The 17,801-nt window shown below is 41.5% G+C and overlaps 1 protein-coding gene across 1 annotated transcript; it reads left to right on the forward strand.

The window, feature by feature from the left end:
• Positions 1-8,901: 8,901 nt before the first annotated feature.
• LOC147636480 (protein phosphatase 2C 53-like) lies at positions 8,902-12,299 on the forward strand. Its single transcript, XM_086801934.1, has 4 exons — positions 8,902-10,167; positions 10,353-10,688; positions 11,108-11,213; positions 11,358-12,299. The coding sequence occupies exons 1-4, from the start codon at positions 9,760-9,762 to the stop codon at positions 11,624-11,626; spliced, it is 1,119 nt and encodes a 372-aa protein (XP_086658060.1). The 5' UTR covers positions 8,902-9,759; the 3' UTR covers positions 11,627-12,299.
• Positions 12,300-17,801: the final 5,502 nt, after the last annotated feature.

Genomic DNA, 17,801 nt, shown 5'->3' on the forward strand with positions numbered 1-17,801 from the left:
AAATAGTGTGGCTTCCAATCCATCAAAACAGTTTTGATCAACTCAAGGTCATTATTACTTCTGCCCCAGTCCTGAAACTTCCTGATTTTGCCAAGGAATTTGAAATGGTTACTGATGCTAGTAGTCTAGCACTTGGTGGTGTCTTAGGCCAAGAAGGAAGACCAGTCGCTTATACTTCCCGCAAGCTGAAGCAAGCTGAAGTAAATTATGCCACCCATGATTTGGAGCTCTTAGCAGTTGTTCATTGCCTCAAATTATGGAGACGTTATCTCTTGGGGGGCAAATTCCAGCTTGTAATAACTGACCACAAAAGTCTAAAGTGGATCTTCACCCAACCTAACCTCAACATGCGGCAAAGGAGATGGATTGAAATTCTACAACAATATATGACTTCGACATCAAATTTCACCCTGGGAAAGATAATGTGGTAGCAGATGCACTTAGCCGCAAATCTTTCTTGAGTGCAATTTCAATGCCAAAATAATCCCATACTGGTCAAGGTGGAAAAAGTCTCATCTCATGATCTAGATTATCACAGGATGATGAAGTTAGCAGAAGAAGGGAAAAATTCAGAGAAAGAGAAGAATCTAATCAAGGGATACTCCACTGATGAAGGAAGCCTCTACTTCAATCACAGGCTATGTATCCCTAAGGATCTTGCTTTAAAGAAACTAATCCTCCATGAAGCTCATGATAGTCCTGCTTCTGCAGGACACCCAGGCTATGCAAAAACATTAAATGCCATAAGAAGGAGCTTTCATTGGGCACGCTTGAAAAATGATGTCCTTCGGTACTTGAAGCAATGTCTCTCATGCCAAAGGATCAAAGCTGAAAGGGTCAAGATGCCTGGAAAACTTCAACCCTTAGATATTCCCCAAATGAAGTGGGAGTGCATTAGTATGGATTTTGTCACAAGTCTCCCCACTATTCAAGGAGGATATGACTCCATCCTGGTAGTAGTGGACTTACTTACCAAAGTAGCTCACCTTATACCAGCGAAGAAAACCTTCAAAGCTTCTAATGTTGCTCGAATATTCATTAAAGAAGTCCTCAAACTTCATGGTCTCCCAAAAAGGATAGTAAGTGATCGGGATTCTGACTTCACTTCAAAGTTATGGCAGTCCTTATTTCAAGCCCTGGGAACTCAACTTTGCGTTAGCACAGCTTATCATCCAGAGATCGATGGCCAGAAGACTGAGAGAGTCAATCAAGTAATTGAAGACATTCTCAGAGCATATTGTGGACGGGAACCAAGAAGGTGGATTCAATACCTTCCTCTGGTAGAATTCGCCTAAAATGCATCTTATCATCAGAGCATAGGAATGTCACCATTCAAAGCACTCTATGGGCAAGAATGCTTGTCTCCTCTAAATTTCTCTGATCCGACCATAAGAGTTGAGGCATCCAGGAAAATGCTCGAAGAGATGGAGGAACAAACCAAGGTAATCCAACAAGATATTAAAGTTGCCCAAGATCGACAAAAGCATTATGCTGACACCAAGAGGTCTGAAAAGATCTTCAAGGAAGGAGATAGAGTTCTTCTACGAGTGCGACCCAAACGAAGTTCTCTATCACTTGGGAAATATAAGAAACTCAGCCCTAGGTATTGTGGTCCCTATACAGTTATCAAGTGTCTAGGTAAAAGTGCCTATAAACTCCAGTTCCCAGCCCATATCAAAGTCCACAATGTATTTCATGTAAGTTTGTTAAAACCATATGTACCCAGTCTCCATCATATTCTTGATGATGAACAAGTTGTAATCCCTACTCAAGGAGTCCTTGAATTACAGCCCAGTAGCATCATAGATTCTAGGGAAAGGCAACTCCGAAATAGAACTCTTGTAGAACATCTAGTACATTGGAAAGATTACCCTGAAGAGGATGCAACTTGGGAAGATGAAGCTACACTCTTAAAGGATTATCCCCAATTCATGACGAGATGACGACATCTCGATTTCTTTAAGGGGGGAAGGATGTAACATACCCATCTTCACTAATAAAGAAATGTTCATGTAATAGATAAATTTATGAGTTTTTATGCTATAAAAATCAATGATTTTATTATTTGAGTCATTTCTACTTAGAATCTTAAAATTCTGAGCCCAAATTTAGAATCTGTGTGGGATTTTATAGCATCCAAAACGGACACCGGATCAAGCTTATATGTAAATTTTAATCATTTTAGTTAAAAAGCGACGACCTTTAAACCTTAATAAATGCATGACTGGGCGTCCGATTGACGAACGGTCTGAACCCTAATGACCAAGAGAACCTTCAGGACAAAAAAAAATTTCACCCCTCGGGGCGATCCGGCACGCAATCAAGGTCGCACCCCAAATTTGGATACCCGTCCCAAAATTTGGATCGTGCACACTTACTAGGGTGCCCATACGATGGTCGCCCAAGAACCAAAGGACGGTCGCCCACTGTGTGTTCCACACATACCCCTACGTGGACACCCAAGCTGCCCCAGACCAGATAAGGTACATGCGTACCACTCCTTTCCTTGGCAACCGACACCGTACCTTTCCCCTAGACCCATGCAGGCCACTGATCCATAGCCTTTGATGGTACACCGTCCTTTCATCCTTGGTTTGCACAGCGCCCGTACCCGCACCCCTCAGCTATATAAACCCCCGGGGTGCTCCCCGGGTGCTCCACAGGCTATACACATTTCTGCGCAGCGTATGCCCCGTTGTACCGTCGTCCGTCCTTGCGTAGTGTACTCGCTGCAGTACAGTCGCCCCTTGCAGCCGCCCTCATTTGCCTCTTTTCAGATAAGCCAATTTTTCTCCATCCCCCCTCTTGCTAGGAGACAGTGTCCTTAACTCTTCTCCTCCCTTCCCCCCTGGTGTGAATAGACTTACAGCAGCCCTCACAGCCCTCCTCCATGTTTTTGGTCTTAAGGACATCTCACAATTCCCCCCCCCATTTGCGTAGACTTTAATAAGGGTTTTTTGCCTTAAGAAAGGGTTCGTGCACTATAGTCTTTTGCTCATACAGTGAGCAAACGATCTCAGAACTTGAGATCTGACTGAAGCATTTGGACTGCGACAGCGAGCCCTACAAGACGCCATCCAGAATGGCCCCTTCCCAAAAACATCAGAATATTACCCCAAGAGGAGCGTGCAACGAGACTAGGGAAGATGCTCCCGATGCGGCTCCAACCCTCCCTTTACAAGCTCCTCAAGGAAATGGTGGCCAGGTTAGCTCGGTTATATTTTAAAGAAGAGTTTTTTTTTCTATATTAGTGCTAATAAATTCGTATCTTTTTCTTTTAAAAATAATGACATAAAATTGTATGAAGTTATGAATTGTGTGATGCTGTATTCAATAAATTGCATTGAAAGTGTTATCTTTAAAGAGTGCAAGTTTTTCCTGGCTTCAACGCTAACTCCGTTCCGTGCTTGTGTAGCTGGGCGGGGTCGTTAGCAACGCCCGGGATTGACCCAAGGTATCCCTCATACCATTGGGTGAATAAGGTTCGCCGATGGAGGCGAGAGATTATGATGCTGCCTAGTTCTGAGGGCCGAGGCTAGTGCGGTGAATAAGCCCCCCCTAGTGTGCAGACATCCCTCTGAGGGGCGGGAGGATCGAGCGCGATGGAGCCTGAGAGGGCGATAGGCCGGCTTGAGTCCTCGCGCCAGCGGGGCCGACGATGAGGTGTACCCGTAGGGTTTTGCCCACAGCATGTAGAGGCTGGAAGGCCGAATTCTAGATCATTGACAGAATAAAGGAAAAGAATAAGAGAGCCGGTTTGGCTTGTATGGAATTGATTCATGTATCAACTTTTTATATATATATCTTGTCTTTGGCATGATTGTATTGTGTAAAAAGGTTGTTTTAACAAACCTTGTGAAAAGGGCTGTAATTAAGGAACATGTTTATTTATGTCAAACAGTGTGGTAGGATTAATTAAAAAACAAATTGACGCGTAAGTAGGGTGGAAAGTGGGAGGATGGAATGCCCCAATGGCACCATCCTACGGACGGGTGGACCCGATTAGTCGAGTAGCTTTCCAACAGATTAAGTGAAAGCCCTATGCTAGATAATTAGGTTCTTGGGCAACTCTATTCTAGAAGACTAGGTCAGCGGCGGCTGTGCCTTGCATGGATGAGGAAAAAAGCGTTGCCTCTAGAAATCAAGTTTAGTAGCTGCCCAATTTATGATAAATTACCAATGGGTGATTTGACTTTTAGAAGATCACGGCTCCCCTGTGGTCTTACCTATGAATCGTATCCTTGAATCTCTACATGGTCAAGGTGTCGATAAATAGGAAATTTTCTCCAAGTAAGACTTAGTGGACTATCTTAAGTGTTTCTCCTATTTTAGAAGGGGGGAACCTTACACAGTGAGACGAGGGTAGAGCATTTATTTCTAATGAGTTCAAGATTAATTTGTGGGAGATAAAACAAGGATAAAATAAAACCATTTGGTCACTAGAATGGACCCATGCTATAAGAATAAGTGTTGCTATAAACTTTTACTTAATCAAGACCACTTTAAAATGATTTTGTATCAAAAGGGTTCTTTGTTTCTCAAACTATGGTTTATTTTCTAAAGTGTTTAAATGTCAGTTTATTAACCATTTAACTAAGCGATATGATAATATTAGAAAGATCCCCATCAAAAGGCAATTTAAATGAAAGAAAAATGTAGTCCTAAGTTCTAAATTTTCCTAAAATAGAATATATGGGAGAGAGATCCATGTATAATAATGTACTTCATGATGTTCACACAACTTAATATTATAGTGTTTTTATCACTTTCAACATTAACTACTTCACTCCCCTACTTTGGTGATTTAACTATAGGTCTTCATTTATTCATATAATAAACAAGGGAGTGGCTAGTTAGAATATGTGAAAGGAATAGTTAATGGAGACATGTGAAAGATATAAGAATGAGAGATCTTGCAAAAAGTGTAATTGACTTGACTTTCCTACTCTAAAAGAGCTGTAAATGTATAAAGAACTATTACAGACATGATAGCTACCTCTCTAAATTTACAAAAAGCCGATTCCTATATTGTGTATTTAACAAGATGACTACTCTGCATGTTCATGTAGTGAATACATTAAAATGAGGAAAGTATAAAAAAGCATAGATTTGTGTCACCTTTTAATTCTTGAAATAAGAATGCTGTCATTTTTGCCAAATCTCTCCTTAAAGATGAGGTGAAGATCCTTTTTTAAACATGATATACATAAGTTAGGTTTAGGAAGGGTCTGTCTCATTGAGACAACCTATATGAAATAACTTTCTTCTTTTGATTTATTCCTAAATTTATGTATTGTCAAGAAAACATGAAATTATTTTGTGCAAAAATGGACTTGTATTCTTACCTCTTTATTTTTACATGCTAGTTTAGCATACATTTTCTTTTTGGTAATTGAAGCTACTTTGATTTTTTTTGACAACATAGATTCTCAAAGCGAAGGCACACTTACTGTTGAACTAGACATGTGTAAAAAGAGATGAGATTTTTCCCAACATTTGGCAACTCTACCTTTTATTTTTAATAAAGCATTTAGCTTATTAATTTAATAGATTTACTCAAACAAAAGTCATAGACCATGTGGTAATAACATAATATTAGTTTTCTCACAAAGTTTATTCATAATGTTTATACTAATCAAACCAGATGCAAATAATTTAAAAAAACATGAAACCAATGTATTTTTAATTGTCCCTTGCACACACATGATGCAGAGGATTTGTGGAGTGTGAAATATTACGATAATGATTAGATCACTTTTAAATATCCAAAACACCATAAAACCCTTAGTTATATCATTAAAAGGATAATTTAAATGCTATTTATCATTGTTGAGAAAAATTATTAAAATTATCATAGCTAGGAAACACATTGTTAAGGAATTATTTTTGAAATTCCCCTAAAGAGTGAGCTAGAATATGTGATTCTCTTAAATGAAGACTGGCTGCATCTTTGACTCTTATGAGAGATTAAATTTTGCACTCCTTTAAATTGAAGTGATACACAATTGGAAGAAAAAACTACATCCTTGCTATTGAAATGTAATAAAGAATATTGACAAGAGGCAAATATTACACACACACACACACATCATGTTAAAAACCTATGGTTTACCCCAAGCCTATTATAGTAGTGGTTAGCGTACTTCATATCTTAATACTTTGCCCTATAAATACAAGAAGGGAACTATTTTGAAACTATGTAGATATACCTTAATAATAGGGATAATAACCAAGTTATAGTTTAGAACCTTACATAGCTTGTAATATATCTTGGTTCTAATCATATATTCTCATCGGATGGATACAAGCGAGGTGCTACCCTTGGATGATGGTCTACAACTCTTATTTTTTTGCAAGCATAACATTTAGCTATTTAATGTGTATTTTTTTGTATTATTATCTTAAAATTTAATCTTAATTCCCAATGAAGCATATTCTATAATCTTATAATACTAGTGTTCTATCACCTTATGAGTAAGATGACGATTAGTAGTACATATGTTCACACACACGCATGCACACACACACACATGCACATATGTACATGTACATGTACGCGCGCGCGCACACACACACACACATACAGACCCACCTAATGCACACATGTACACTCACATGCATGAACTCACACGTACACGCACATGCGAACACACACACACACACACACATTAGATGGACGGTCAGTTGGTTATTTTGGACCAAGTTGTGGGTTTGGTAGACGCGGCCGAACTACATCCATGTCGACCTTGGGCACTATATATAGACTAGTTTGGTAGCCTTTGGTCATCATCGAGTTAATTGTATTCAAGCACTCTTGTATGCAAGACATCCTTTATCCAGAGTCTAAGTAGATTGCTATTAAAGCTCCTTACTCGAATCACATGGGTGGGTAGATATCCATCAATTTATAATCAAAGTTTGCAAGCAGTAATATTGTTTACTCTCCATTTCTTTCTGTAATCCAGTGCTTTGTATTGTGAAGATCTTGCTTCCACTATTTAGTTTTCTGAGAGAGAGAGAGAGAGAGAGAGAGAGAGAGAGAGAGAGAGAGAGAGAGAGAGAGAGAGAGAGAGGAGAGAGCAATAATTAGAGGTATCATTATCGCACCATTTTTTAGAATGTAACTATTCTTTATATATATAAGTCAAAATGCATGTAAATATTCTTTATGTACATAAGTCAAAATGCATGTACTTTGCAAGTATAAATGGGAATTTCAAAATAATTTTTGAGTTTTCCACCTCATATGTGGTCAACATGCATACATTAAACCTATCCAATAAGCCCCTTTTGTAAGAGTTCACTATCTTCAAGCACTTTCATACAAGATTGCATTATTATGTGCCTATAGACTTCAAAGACTAAAACATGATTCTAAAATTTAGAGGATTTCCTTCCATAAAACTTAAAATTTGAAGGATTGCCTTCAATAAAACTAATAGTGCTATATACATAGGTGCTGGATCTAAAATCTCAAGGCATAGTAATAAATTGATATGTCACATGTGTAATAGGTGTTTACAAATGTGCAATCCTTCCACCTCTGACCCTTACATGCTGTAGTGGCTTGACCACACTCATTATTGCTTGACCATATCCAATGCTATTGCCTACCCAACTCGATTGCTCAACCCACCCCATGGCAATTCGTCATTGCCACTCTCTTGGCCCCCACTATCAATTTTCTCACTTAGCTACCTCTTTGTAGTGTGTTTGCATGCTTCCTCTTTATACATGCACGCAGAGAGAGAGAGAGAGAGAGAGAGAGAGAGAGAGAGAGAGAGAGAGAGAGAGAGAGAGAGAGAGAGAGAGAGAGAGAGAGGTTTTTAGTATTATACTTGCAAAAAAGTAAAGGATAGTAGAGTGTTGAAGCAAAAATAAATAAATGATGAAATGCCTATTTACACGAACAAGGAAAGAGGAGATATGCTCCACGTGTTTAAAATTCTCATGTATTGAAAGAGAAAGGAGAAATGCCTTTCGATAAAGCAGAAATTTTGTGAGGGAGGGGGAAGGGAGCCGTTCTACCCCATGCGGACACGAGGAGGCAAGGATTGCCATTTGGAAAGGTGAGAATTGCCCTTCATAGAAGATGAATAGGTATAGCCTGTCTACATATGAAGATTTCAAGGCCCAAATATTATTAAAGGCATGTATAACTCTAAGGTGGGGCATCTAAGGTCCACAAAAGATATGCAAAAACTATAGAACACAAATAGAGAATCTATAACATTATTTGAGTGACGACACTCTATATACAAATTGTTAACTTATACATATACATCTTGCCTTTTGGATTGCTACATGTCGGCTACACATGGTAGTTGAGAAGCCTTGGAGTCTACTTTCTTCACATGGGGACTTCCAAGTTCCTAAGGAGCTCAGAAATTGAGAAATGGAAAGGCCATAGAAAAGAGATGAACGTGAGACATGTGAAAGAGACTAGAGAGAAGGGGAGAGTGGCAAGGCGACATGTGGCAACCATGCACAGCTAGGACACTCTTTTCTAGACTAGGCCTATGAGCTGAAGCACACTTCATTTCAAGGGAAAAGTATAATGGTGGAAAGGTACATTATTATATGCCAAGGGGAACGAGGGTGTGTATGTTGAGAGGAGAGAGAGAGAGAGAGAGAGAGAGAGAGAGAGAGAGGTGGTTTGAACTTTGAAGAGAGAGAGAGAGAGAGAGAGAGAGAGAGGGGTACTGCTGCAACACATCACCTCATCACTGTCCGACATAAACAGACCAGGTACTGAATGGGCGAGGTGTTGGGATCCTATTGGCTGAGGGCAAGACAATTATTGCATGCCACGCGTCGCAGAGAAGTAAGTGGGTAGGCTGGAATGAAAAGAACCCCCCAACCCTGCAAGCCCAAAAGACACGAAACTACACGCCATATCACCAGCTGCACTGTTGTTAGGGTTGCTTTGCAAACGCCCTTCCGCACAGGAAAAGCTTTACCTTTCTTATCACCATCTCTTCTCTCTCTCTCTCTCTCTCTCTACACCTGGGTACTCTAGAACCCCCCCTCTCTCTCTCTCTCTCTCTCTCCCCTCCCCCTTCCGCCAAGGTAATCTAGTCTCTAAAGCGCCTTTCTCTCTCTCTCTCTCTCTGTGTGTGTGTCTCTCTCCCCCCATCCTTTTCCTTTGCTTTTTTTCAATGACACGGATCAGCAATTTAATTGCCAAGGTTAATCACAGCAGATAGTGCAAGTCCATGCGTGGCTCACAGTTTCCCTTGATGGGTGGCACACAATTTGCTACTAGTAAGCCTCGTTTGCATCGGATCTTTTCAAAGTAGAGAAAAGTCGCCCGTGAGTGTAAGCTCATGCGCTCTGTGAGGTTAGTGCCACCCACTACCTACCGCAAGTACACCAAGGGGTGCGTCTTGGGTCGTTCAATCTGAAAACACACACACACATCAGTTCAATGTTGTGGCCTACCGGTGCCAGCTGGAAGTACCCAGAGGCCGCAGTGCCCATGCCTAGGGAACTACAAAGGTTAATATTTGCCAAAACCAGCCATGGATTGGAGGTCATTTCGGTGAAAGATGTACTCCTGCTCTGGTTTTATCCAGGGGTGAAGAAGGTCTGAAGGCCTTTAGGGTGTTGCCAAGGTGGAGAGACCACAAATTTGTCGCTGCTATGGCCATATGCCTGTCTGATTAGCCTTTGATTAATGTTTTTGTGGTCCCCTAAACTCGTGCTGGAGGGCTTTCAAATGCTGCACATACATAAGGTGGTACTTGTCTTGTTGGAGAAATGGATGAAGGGCCTTCCTCTTCTTCTTCATCTTCAAGAAGTGTAGATTGTGTAGGTGGAGGTGATCAAGAAGTGACACGTGGATCGGGACCGGAGGTTAACGGCCATGAGGGCTCTAGAGAGGAGGCGGTTAGTGCAGGCGGAGATGTGGTGGTGAGGTCTTCATTTGCAGAAGCGAGCAGCAGCTACAGTGTGAACGATGATGTGCCCTCGGATGCGAGGGGTGAAAGAGATGAGCCCCCGAGCACAGGAGTGAGGTCTGTCTGTGGCAGAAGAAAAGAGATGGAGGATGCTGTGGCTGTAGTGCACAGATTTCTCTCGCTTCCGCTCGCTCATGAGCTTGAAAATGGATCCGGGGGCTCTGATCTGCATTTCTTCGGAGTCTATGATGGCCATGGGGGTGCTCAGGTAGGTGGAAGAAACGAACCCCAATGTCTGTACATGTGCTCAATAATTTGTAAATAATCTTATCATTATGTTGCAAGATCGTTTACGAATTCCTTAATTTTGGTCAATTTCGAAAAATGGTTACAGCCATGGTTTTTTTTTCTTGTTTCTGGCTTTTTTTGGGGGGTTTTTTTTTGGCCCCGCAGGCGGCTAACCTCTGCCGGGAGCGTCTGCACATGGCATTGGCGGAGGAGATGAGAGCAAGGGTGTTGGTGGAGGATGACGTGGAGGGAAGTCTCTCTGAGGGGGAGGTGTGGGAGAAAGCGATGAAGGCCAGCTTCTTGAGGATGGACGGAGAGGTGGGGTCACGCGCAGGTACAAACGTTGAGCAGGCCGCTAGCAATACCTCTTCGGATACCGTCGGATCCACAGCCGTCGTGGCAGTGCTTAGCTGTCGTCACATCATCGTCGCCAACTGCGGCGACTCTCGCGCTGTATTGTGCCGGAGGGGTCAGGCCATTGCTCTCTCTCAAGATCACAAAGTGAGCCCCCCTTCTCTCTCTCGCTCACACACACACACTCTCTCACACACAGTTTCACACCTAACAAGAGAGAGGAGAGAGCCAGCGCACAGTGAGAAGCGAGCCCTCCCTCCTTCACACACTCACACGCAATCACGATCACAAAGTAAAGTAACCGTCTCACTTCTCTCTCTCTCCTCTCTCACTCTCTCACTCACACACACACACACACACACACACACACACAAGTGAAGGCCCCTCTCTCATGCACAGAAACACACTTCCCAAAATTGAGAAGACGCAGCCAGCGCGCACAGCGTGAGAAGGGTTATATCTAAAAAACACAACCCATACCCCCCCCCTCCTTCTCTCTCTTTCTCTATCTCACTGACAAGTCTTGCTGTGTTTCATGACTGCTGCCTGACCTCGCTCCATCTAAGCCTGAGAGAGAAGATGAGATGGCTCGGATCGAAGCAGCTGGTGGCAGAGTGATCTGCTGGAACGGCTACAGAGTTTTGGGCGTGCTTGCCATGTCCAGAGCTATAGGTAGGCAATCCCCTTCAGCACCTTTCTGTACTCTTTTTAAGGTTCCAGGATTAATTAAAAGCCCGTGATAAATACTGCTTACATGATGGTTGCGTCTACATAGGAGACGGCTAATACAATGAGTTCCGTGTACTCATGTCACAGGCGACCATTTCTTGAAACCATACGTGATAGCAGACCCGGATGTGACTATAACGCCGAGATCGGACGACGACGACTGCCTCATCCTGGCAAGCGATGGGCTGTGGGACGTGGTGACCAACCAGGACGCTTGCACAATCGCAAGGAGGTGCCTCTCGGCCACCCGGGAGGCCCAGTCAGCAGCATCCGCCTTGGCCCATGCAGCCCATGAGAAAGGCAGCGGCGACAACATCTCTGTTGTAGTGGTCGATCTCAAAACCAAGAGGCCCTAAAACGCCCCTCCCCGCTTTCAGCCTGCAGATTTCTCTGCACATTTTTGTATACTACCTTACGCTTTATGCAAGGCTAACCCCCTCCGGCCTGTCCCCTCAGTTTTCTCTCTCTCTGTATACCTCGCCCTCTGAACTCGTTACACCTTGTGCGCTCTCTCTCTCTCTGTACACATGCAGAAACGTTGGCCTCGATTTTTTTTCATGCTGGTCCACCGTACTACCTCGTCTACTATCACTATGTCATTACTAGTAACTTCAGCAACAGCCACCACATCCTCAGAGAGCTGTTTGGGATAGGCAAAACCGTCGAGATAGTATAGGGAGGCCTCGAGTAAGTATTCTATGGCCATCACACACTTGCTTTCTCGACTTGTGAAGTAGAGAGCTCTTTTGAATTTACTAGTTTGTGCTCTCTCTCTCTCTCTCTCTCTCTCTCTCTCACTCATAGAATGGAGGCGACATTCCAATAGTAGATTGTGGACTAATATTGTATACATATTTCACCATATACAAGTATTCATCCCACTTTCTAGGTTTGTCCGTGCAATACATTGTCCTCCAAGATCTAATTCACTCTTTTTGTTATCCCATCACTTTGAGGATGATATATTGTACTCATATCAAGTGATGTCCCAACAACTTTAAAGAATGCCTATCAAAAATTTGAAGTGAATCGAGCATTTCGATCTGATACTATACTTTCAGGCACATCAAGTAACTTGAAGATATTCTTCACAAACACATTTGCCACATTCATAGTGGTATATGTACTCTTGATAGGTAAGAAATGAGCGAATTTTGTAAGCCTATCTACCACCACAAAATGCTATCATAACCTCCTCTACTTCTTGGTAGCCTAGCAACAAAGTCCATTGATATACATTGCCACTTCATCTCTGGCTCATCTAATGGTAACATAGATCTTGGTTTCTTTATAGTCTGGGTTTTTGAGTTTTTTAAGATTTCTTTTTTGACTTGGGACCTAAAGCTTGTATGCATTAAATGCAGCTAGTCAAAAGACTTACAACTTGGGGTTCAAATTACAGGTAGATTAAGCTAGGTTAATCTATATAATTTGTATTAATGCAAAATCTAAAAAACTACAAAACACATAATTTTGGTTTGTAATTCTTATCTCAAATTGTTGTTTCTAATCCAATTTTTTCATGTAATGAGTCTAAATTAGGGTAAACCTTGTTGTCTCAAAACCAATTTTAAGGCTTATTTTACTTTATTTCTTAAATTTAAGTCCAATTTACTATTTTTTATTTACGAAATTGAAAAAACAAGCATAATAACAATGGATAATAGAAAAGCTTTGAAAATCACATGAAATTTAAGATTTAGGGTGTTGAAAGAAGCAAAAATCAAGGGGTTTTAAGAGGTAGCAAGAGGGGAAAAAAGAATTGAAGAAATAAACAACAAAATTGGTGATTTCTTAAGCTCAACTTGAACCGAATGCAAGCATTCAACTTGCTATGGGGCTAAACAGTAGGAATTTTTTCCCAGTAGTGTAGCAGTGCCACTTATGGAGGTTTCTTGCACCACAAGGCATAGGTTACACTCACAATGTTTGTTTGAGACACACCACATACTCGAATGAACAACTATTATGCTATAGCTAGCTCACATAAACGGGTTGTGTTGTGTCCGTCACTCACCTCGGATTGCTTATATGCGAGATTCTCGAAAGACGCTCGGTCATGAAGAGAACTTAGGAGCTTGATCCATCATCCTCACTTCCACACTCTCCTCGTAGCTCGATTCTCACCCATAAAATGATATGCAGGCACACAAAATCTCAAGCACAAGAGGCAATGATGTAAGTGAGTAGAGAAGAGCAGACTATGTAATGCATAAGAGAATGAGTGGTGAGTTACATTTTAGGTTTTGTAGGTGATACTCTTGGGTGGCCAAAGTTAAAAGTGTGGTCCTTGGGCTCATTTGGCCACTCTAACTAGTGTAAACACCTATTCTAAAGCTAGCACTCTCAACCTAGGATCCTTGGTGTGTCTTTATAGAGATAAGAGGCGATCGCACACAAAAAATAAAACATTACAAGATTCTTTCAAGTGAAAACTGACATTTTCGATGACATCGACCAAATTGGTTCAAAATTATAGGATGGCCATTATTGGCTATGTAGAAGTCTTGTAGTAGTGCTAAACAATGGTGTATCAGCTCATTGTTCAACTCAATTGTAAGTTTTCATTACCCAAAGTTTTTAGTTTTCTTTTGTTTTGATCAAAGCTTTGTTTTCTTGTGTAGGACAAGACCGAACATTCATGGTTACAAACTTGATAGACTTTCATGGGCTTGTGCATTTGCCACAATTAGTTTTCACTCTACTTTAGGTTTGTAAGAAACTCTGTTCACCATCTCGATCCATCTCTCTATTCAATTATTTAAAATGTTACAACAATACCAAAAAACAATGTCATAGCACCAATTTAAGTGTACAAAAGTGCATCACAATAATGTGAAAATCAATATATATATATATATATATATATATATATATATATATATATATATATATACATATTGTCATTACAAGATATGGGTTACATCAAAAAGGGTGTGTGGGCTGTTGATGGAAGAAGGTAGCTGCATGTCGAGAGCTCTAACAAATGGTGTAGGTGGAAATAGCGGCCTTGCAAGTTTGGGACATTGTGTCCATGATGAGAGCATTGTAAAAGGAGCCAAGGGGGATATATTTGGCCATAATAGGTCAAAATGGGGTCTTTAATGAAACATCGGCGGGTGGCCATGACAAGGCGTTTGACCTTGCTGGGCTTATGGATAATGGGGCGGGTGGAGGAGGGTGGTGAGGAACATCTAGAGATGAGGTCTCCATATCCCTCTACTGGTCCTGTCGAGCATAATCACTAATTTCACCCTTGAAATACTGTAGCCCTAAATCTTTAGGAACGTGCAAAAGAGGTCGTATATAAGAACTAAAGCACACCTCATCCCACTCCATGCTAATGTAATGCCAATGTAGTCCCTTGCATGCTCTAGTCTCAGATTCGGCAAAGCAATCTAGAACTGTATCCCCTCGATCGATGAACATCCCAAGTAACCACTTGCCATACACGCTTCTTTCGTTTACTTATATATATGAATGAACAACAATAAAAAAGATAATGAATATAGAATGAGTTCACTACTACTTGACATGAATTGCAATTAAGTGAGTGCCATAGACGAAGCTCTAGTCTTACCTTACAAAAGACTTACTACGTTCAACAACGTATCGAATGGGATTCCCGTCCACATCCAAGTGCTCTGTACATAGAGTAGAAACCATAGTGCCATTGGCATGTAGAAACTCTACAGTGAAGCACCTCCCTAAATACATTCCATCGGCGGGAACCACATGCTTTGTCTTGGAGAAAGAAAGATTTGCTGAAAAATCTACCCACACCAAGCACAGGCCTCCAAGGCTATCATAAGCATCCAGGTTTCCAACCTCATCAACAATTTCATGCTTGCACGGTTTCGCCTCATCGGAGATGCTAAACTCTGGTGGAAACAATGGTGTCGTGGGACAAGGGAATCACCGAGCATTCTCAAACATGGGAAGACGTTAAGCAAGCTATGAAGCAAAGATATCTTCTCCCATCCCATGAATCCATAAAGATGAATGAGTTTTTTAGTCTCTCAGGCAGTGCAGCTTAACTCTTGAAGACTACTATTCCAAATTTATCACTCTCCGGAAGTATGTCCTAGCTATGACTACTTCCCAGCAAAAGTGACTTGTTTCTGCCAAGGTTTAAATGAACCCTTAGATTCCTGCCTCGAAGCAATGAGGCCAAGCACATTACAGGATGCTCTCATATACGAGAAAAGCCTCTTGTGAAAGAACTAAGGATCGACAAAGCTAAGCCTCAAAAGAGATCTTACTCTAAGGTAAACCCTAAAGATCAGCTCTATAAGAAACCCAACAGAATTTTTCCTACTACAGTTGAGCGGCAAATCAACTCTTTCGTTCCCTGCTCATATGCTGCTTCTTCCAGAGAAGGCCCTTTGTGTTTTGAATGCAATGAGCCGGGACACTTTAGGGCCAACTGTCCCAAGTTAGCAACATCTTTTCCCCAAGGTGACAGAGCAAATCAAAGCCATGGAACCCCTATCCACCAAGGTGCAAGAGGCGGTGGACGTGGAAGAGGCCGCGGAGGAGCAGTTGCTAGAACCGCATGTGCTATAAGTGAAGAACCATCCTTGGGAATAAGACTGAAGAAGAGCGCGCCACTCTCTATGCAGTGGTAGAGTATCAAGGTCCAAATCAACAATTTGGCATAATCCAAACCCCAGCCACTCATCGCGGTAAGCCATTCCAGCTTTTAATTGATTGTGGCAGTACCCATTCATTTCTTTCTCCTAGGTGTTTGCAAAAATTAAACTTGGGTCAAAAAACAGCTTAAAGAATGATTGTAGAGTTAGCTAGTGGAAAAGGATTAGTATCTCGCCACTCTGTAAGAAACCTTGATTTTGAGCTGGGTAATGAGCAAACTCATAGCCACTTTAGAGTCCTGCCATTAGGAATTTATGATGGAATCCTTGGGATGGACTGGCTAATTGCAAATAAAGCTAGTATTCACTATAACCAGGGGAGTATCTCTTTTAAAAATGAGCATGGCCAAGTAGTATCCATTCAGGGGAAAATAGGTAAACCTAAATCTAGGGTAGTCAAGGCAAAACATCTTCTCAAGGGAGCATGTAAGGGACATCGAGATTTCCTAGTTGGGCTGCTCAACAAAACTATTGAACCTAGTAAGGAGACAGAACCCTCTTGGCTCCAAGAATTCTTTGACATCTTTTGTGACGAGCTTAGAGGGCTACCTTCTCGTCAAGAAGTCGATCATGAAATTGAGGTGATCCCTGAGCTCAACCCATCTCAAAAATGCCCTATAAAATGTCCGTCCTTGAAGCCATTGAACTTAAGGAGCAACTTTCCCAACTCATTGAGCAAGGATTTGTATGCCCTAGTAGCTCTCCTTGGGAAGCACTTGTTCTTTTCCAAAAGAAGAAGGACGAAACTCTTCGCCTCTGCATAGAATATTGAGGGCTAAATCAAGTCACTGTCAAGAATAAGTATCCTATCCCTTGCATCGACGAGCTTCTTGACATGCTTCATGGGGCCAAAGTTCTCTCAAAAATAGATTTGAGGTCTGGTAACTATCAGATCAGAGTCAAGGAAGCAGATATACCCAAGATAGCTTTCAATACCCGTTATGGCCACTATGAGTTTATTGTAATATCATTCGGGTTAACCAATGCTCCTGCAACCTTAAACTGCCTAATGCAAGATATATTCTGTCTGTACTTGGATGAATTTATGCTTATCTTTTTTGATGATATCTTAGCCTACTCTAAGTTAGTGGAAGAGCATGAGGAGCATGTGCATAGGGTTCTGCAATTGCTGCGTAGACATAAACTCTATGCTCAAAAGAGCAAATGTATATTCTTTACTCATCAAATTGAGTATCTTGGATTCATCATCTCTGAATATGGTATCTCAGTAGATCCCACCAAGGTCAAAGATATACTAGAGTGGCCACACCCTAAATCAGTTTGTGAAGTTCGTGGGTTTTTGGAGTGGCCACACCCTAAATCAGTTCGTGAAGTTTGTGGGTTTTTGGAAATCACAGGATGGTACATGATTTTCATCAAAGAGTATGCCTCGGTAGCTGGACCCTTGACAGATCTTCTTAAGAAGGATTGCAAAATAGTGTGGCTGCCAATCCATCAAAACAATTTTGATCGGCTCAAGGCCATTATTACTTCTGTCCCAGTCCTGAAACTTCCTGATTTTACCAAGGAATTTGAAGTGGTTTCTACTAATGCCAGTAGTCTAGCACTTGGTGGTGTCTTAGGCCAAGAAGGAAGACCAATCGCTTATACCACAAGTTGAAGCAATATGAAGCAAATTATGCCACCCATGATTTGGAGCTCTTAGCAGTTGTTCATTGCCTCAAATTATGGAGACATTATCTCTTGGGGAGCAAATTTCAGCTTGTAAACTGACCACAAAAGTCTGAAGTAGATCTTCACCAAGCCTAACCACCTCAACATGCGGCAAAGGAGATGGTTTGAAATTCTACAAGAATATGAATTTGACATGAAATTCCTCCCTAGGAAAGATAATGTGATAGTAGATGCACTTAGCCAC

The sequence above is a fragment of the Cibotium barometz genome, chromosome 8 (assembly GCF_041138505.1).
Source record: "Cibotium barometz isolate CiBa-2024 chromosome 8, ASM4113850v1, whole genome shotgun sequence".
Taxonomy (NCBI): Eukaryota; Viridiplantae; Streptophyta; class Polypodiopsida; order Cyatheales; family Cibotiaceae; genus Cibotium; species Cibotium barometz.

Coding starts and splice junctions, on each gene's coding strand:
- LOC147636480 (XM_086801934.1), top strand. CDS start 9,760: ATGGATGAAGGGCCTTCCTCTTCTTCTTCATCTTCAAGAAGTGTAGAT. Junction 10,689..11,107: donor CTCTCTCTCAAGATCACAAA/GTGAGCCCCCCT, acceptor GCTCCATCTAAG/CCTGAGAGAGAAGATGAGAT. Junction 11,214..11,357: donor TGCCATGTCCAGAGCTATAG/GTAGGCAATCCC, acceptor CTCATGTCACAG/GCGACCATTTCTTGAAACCA.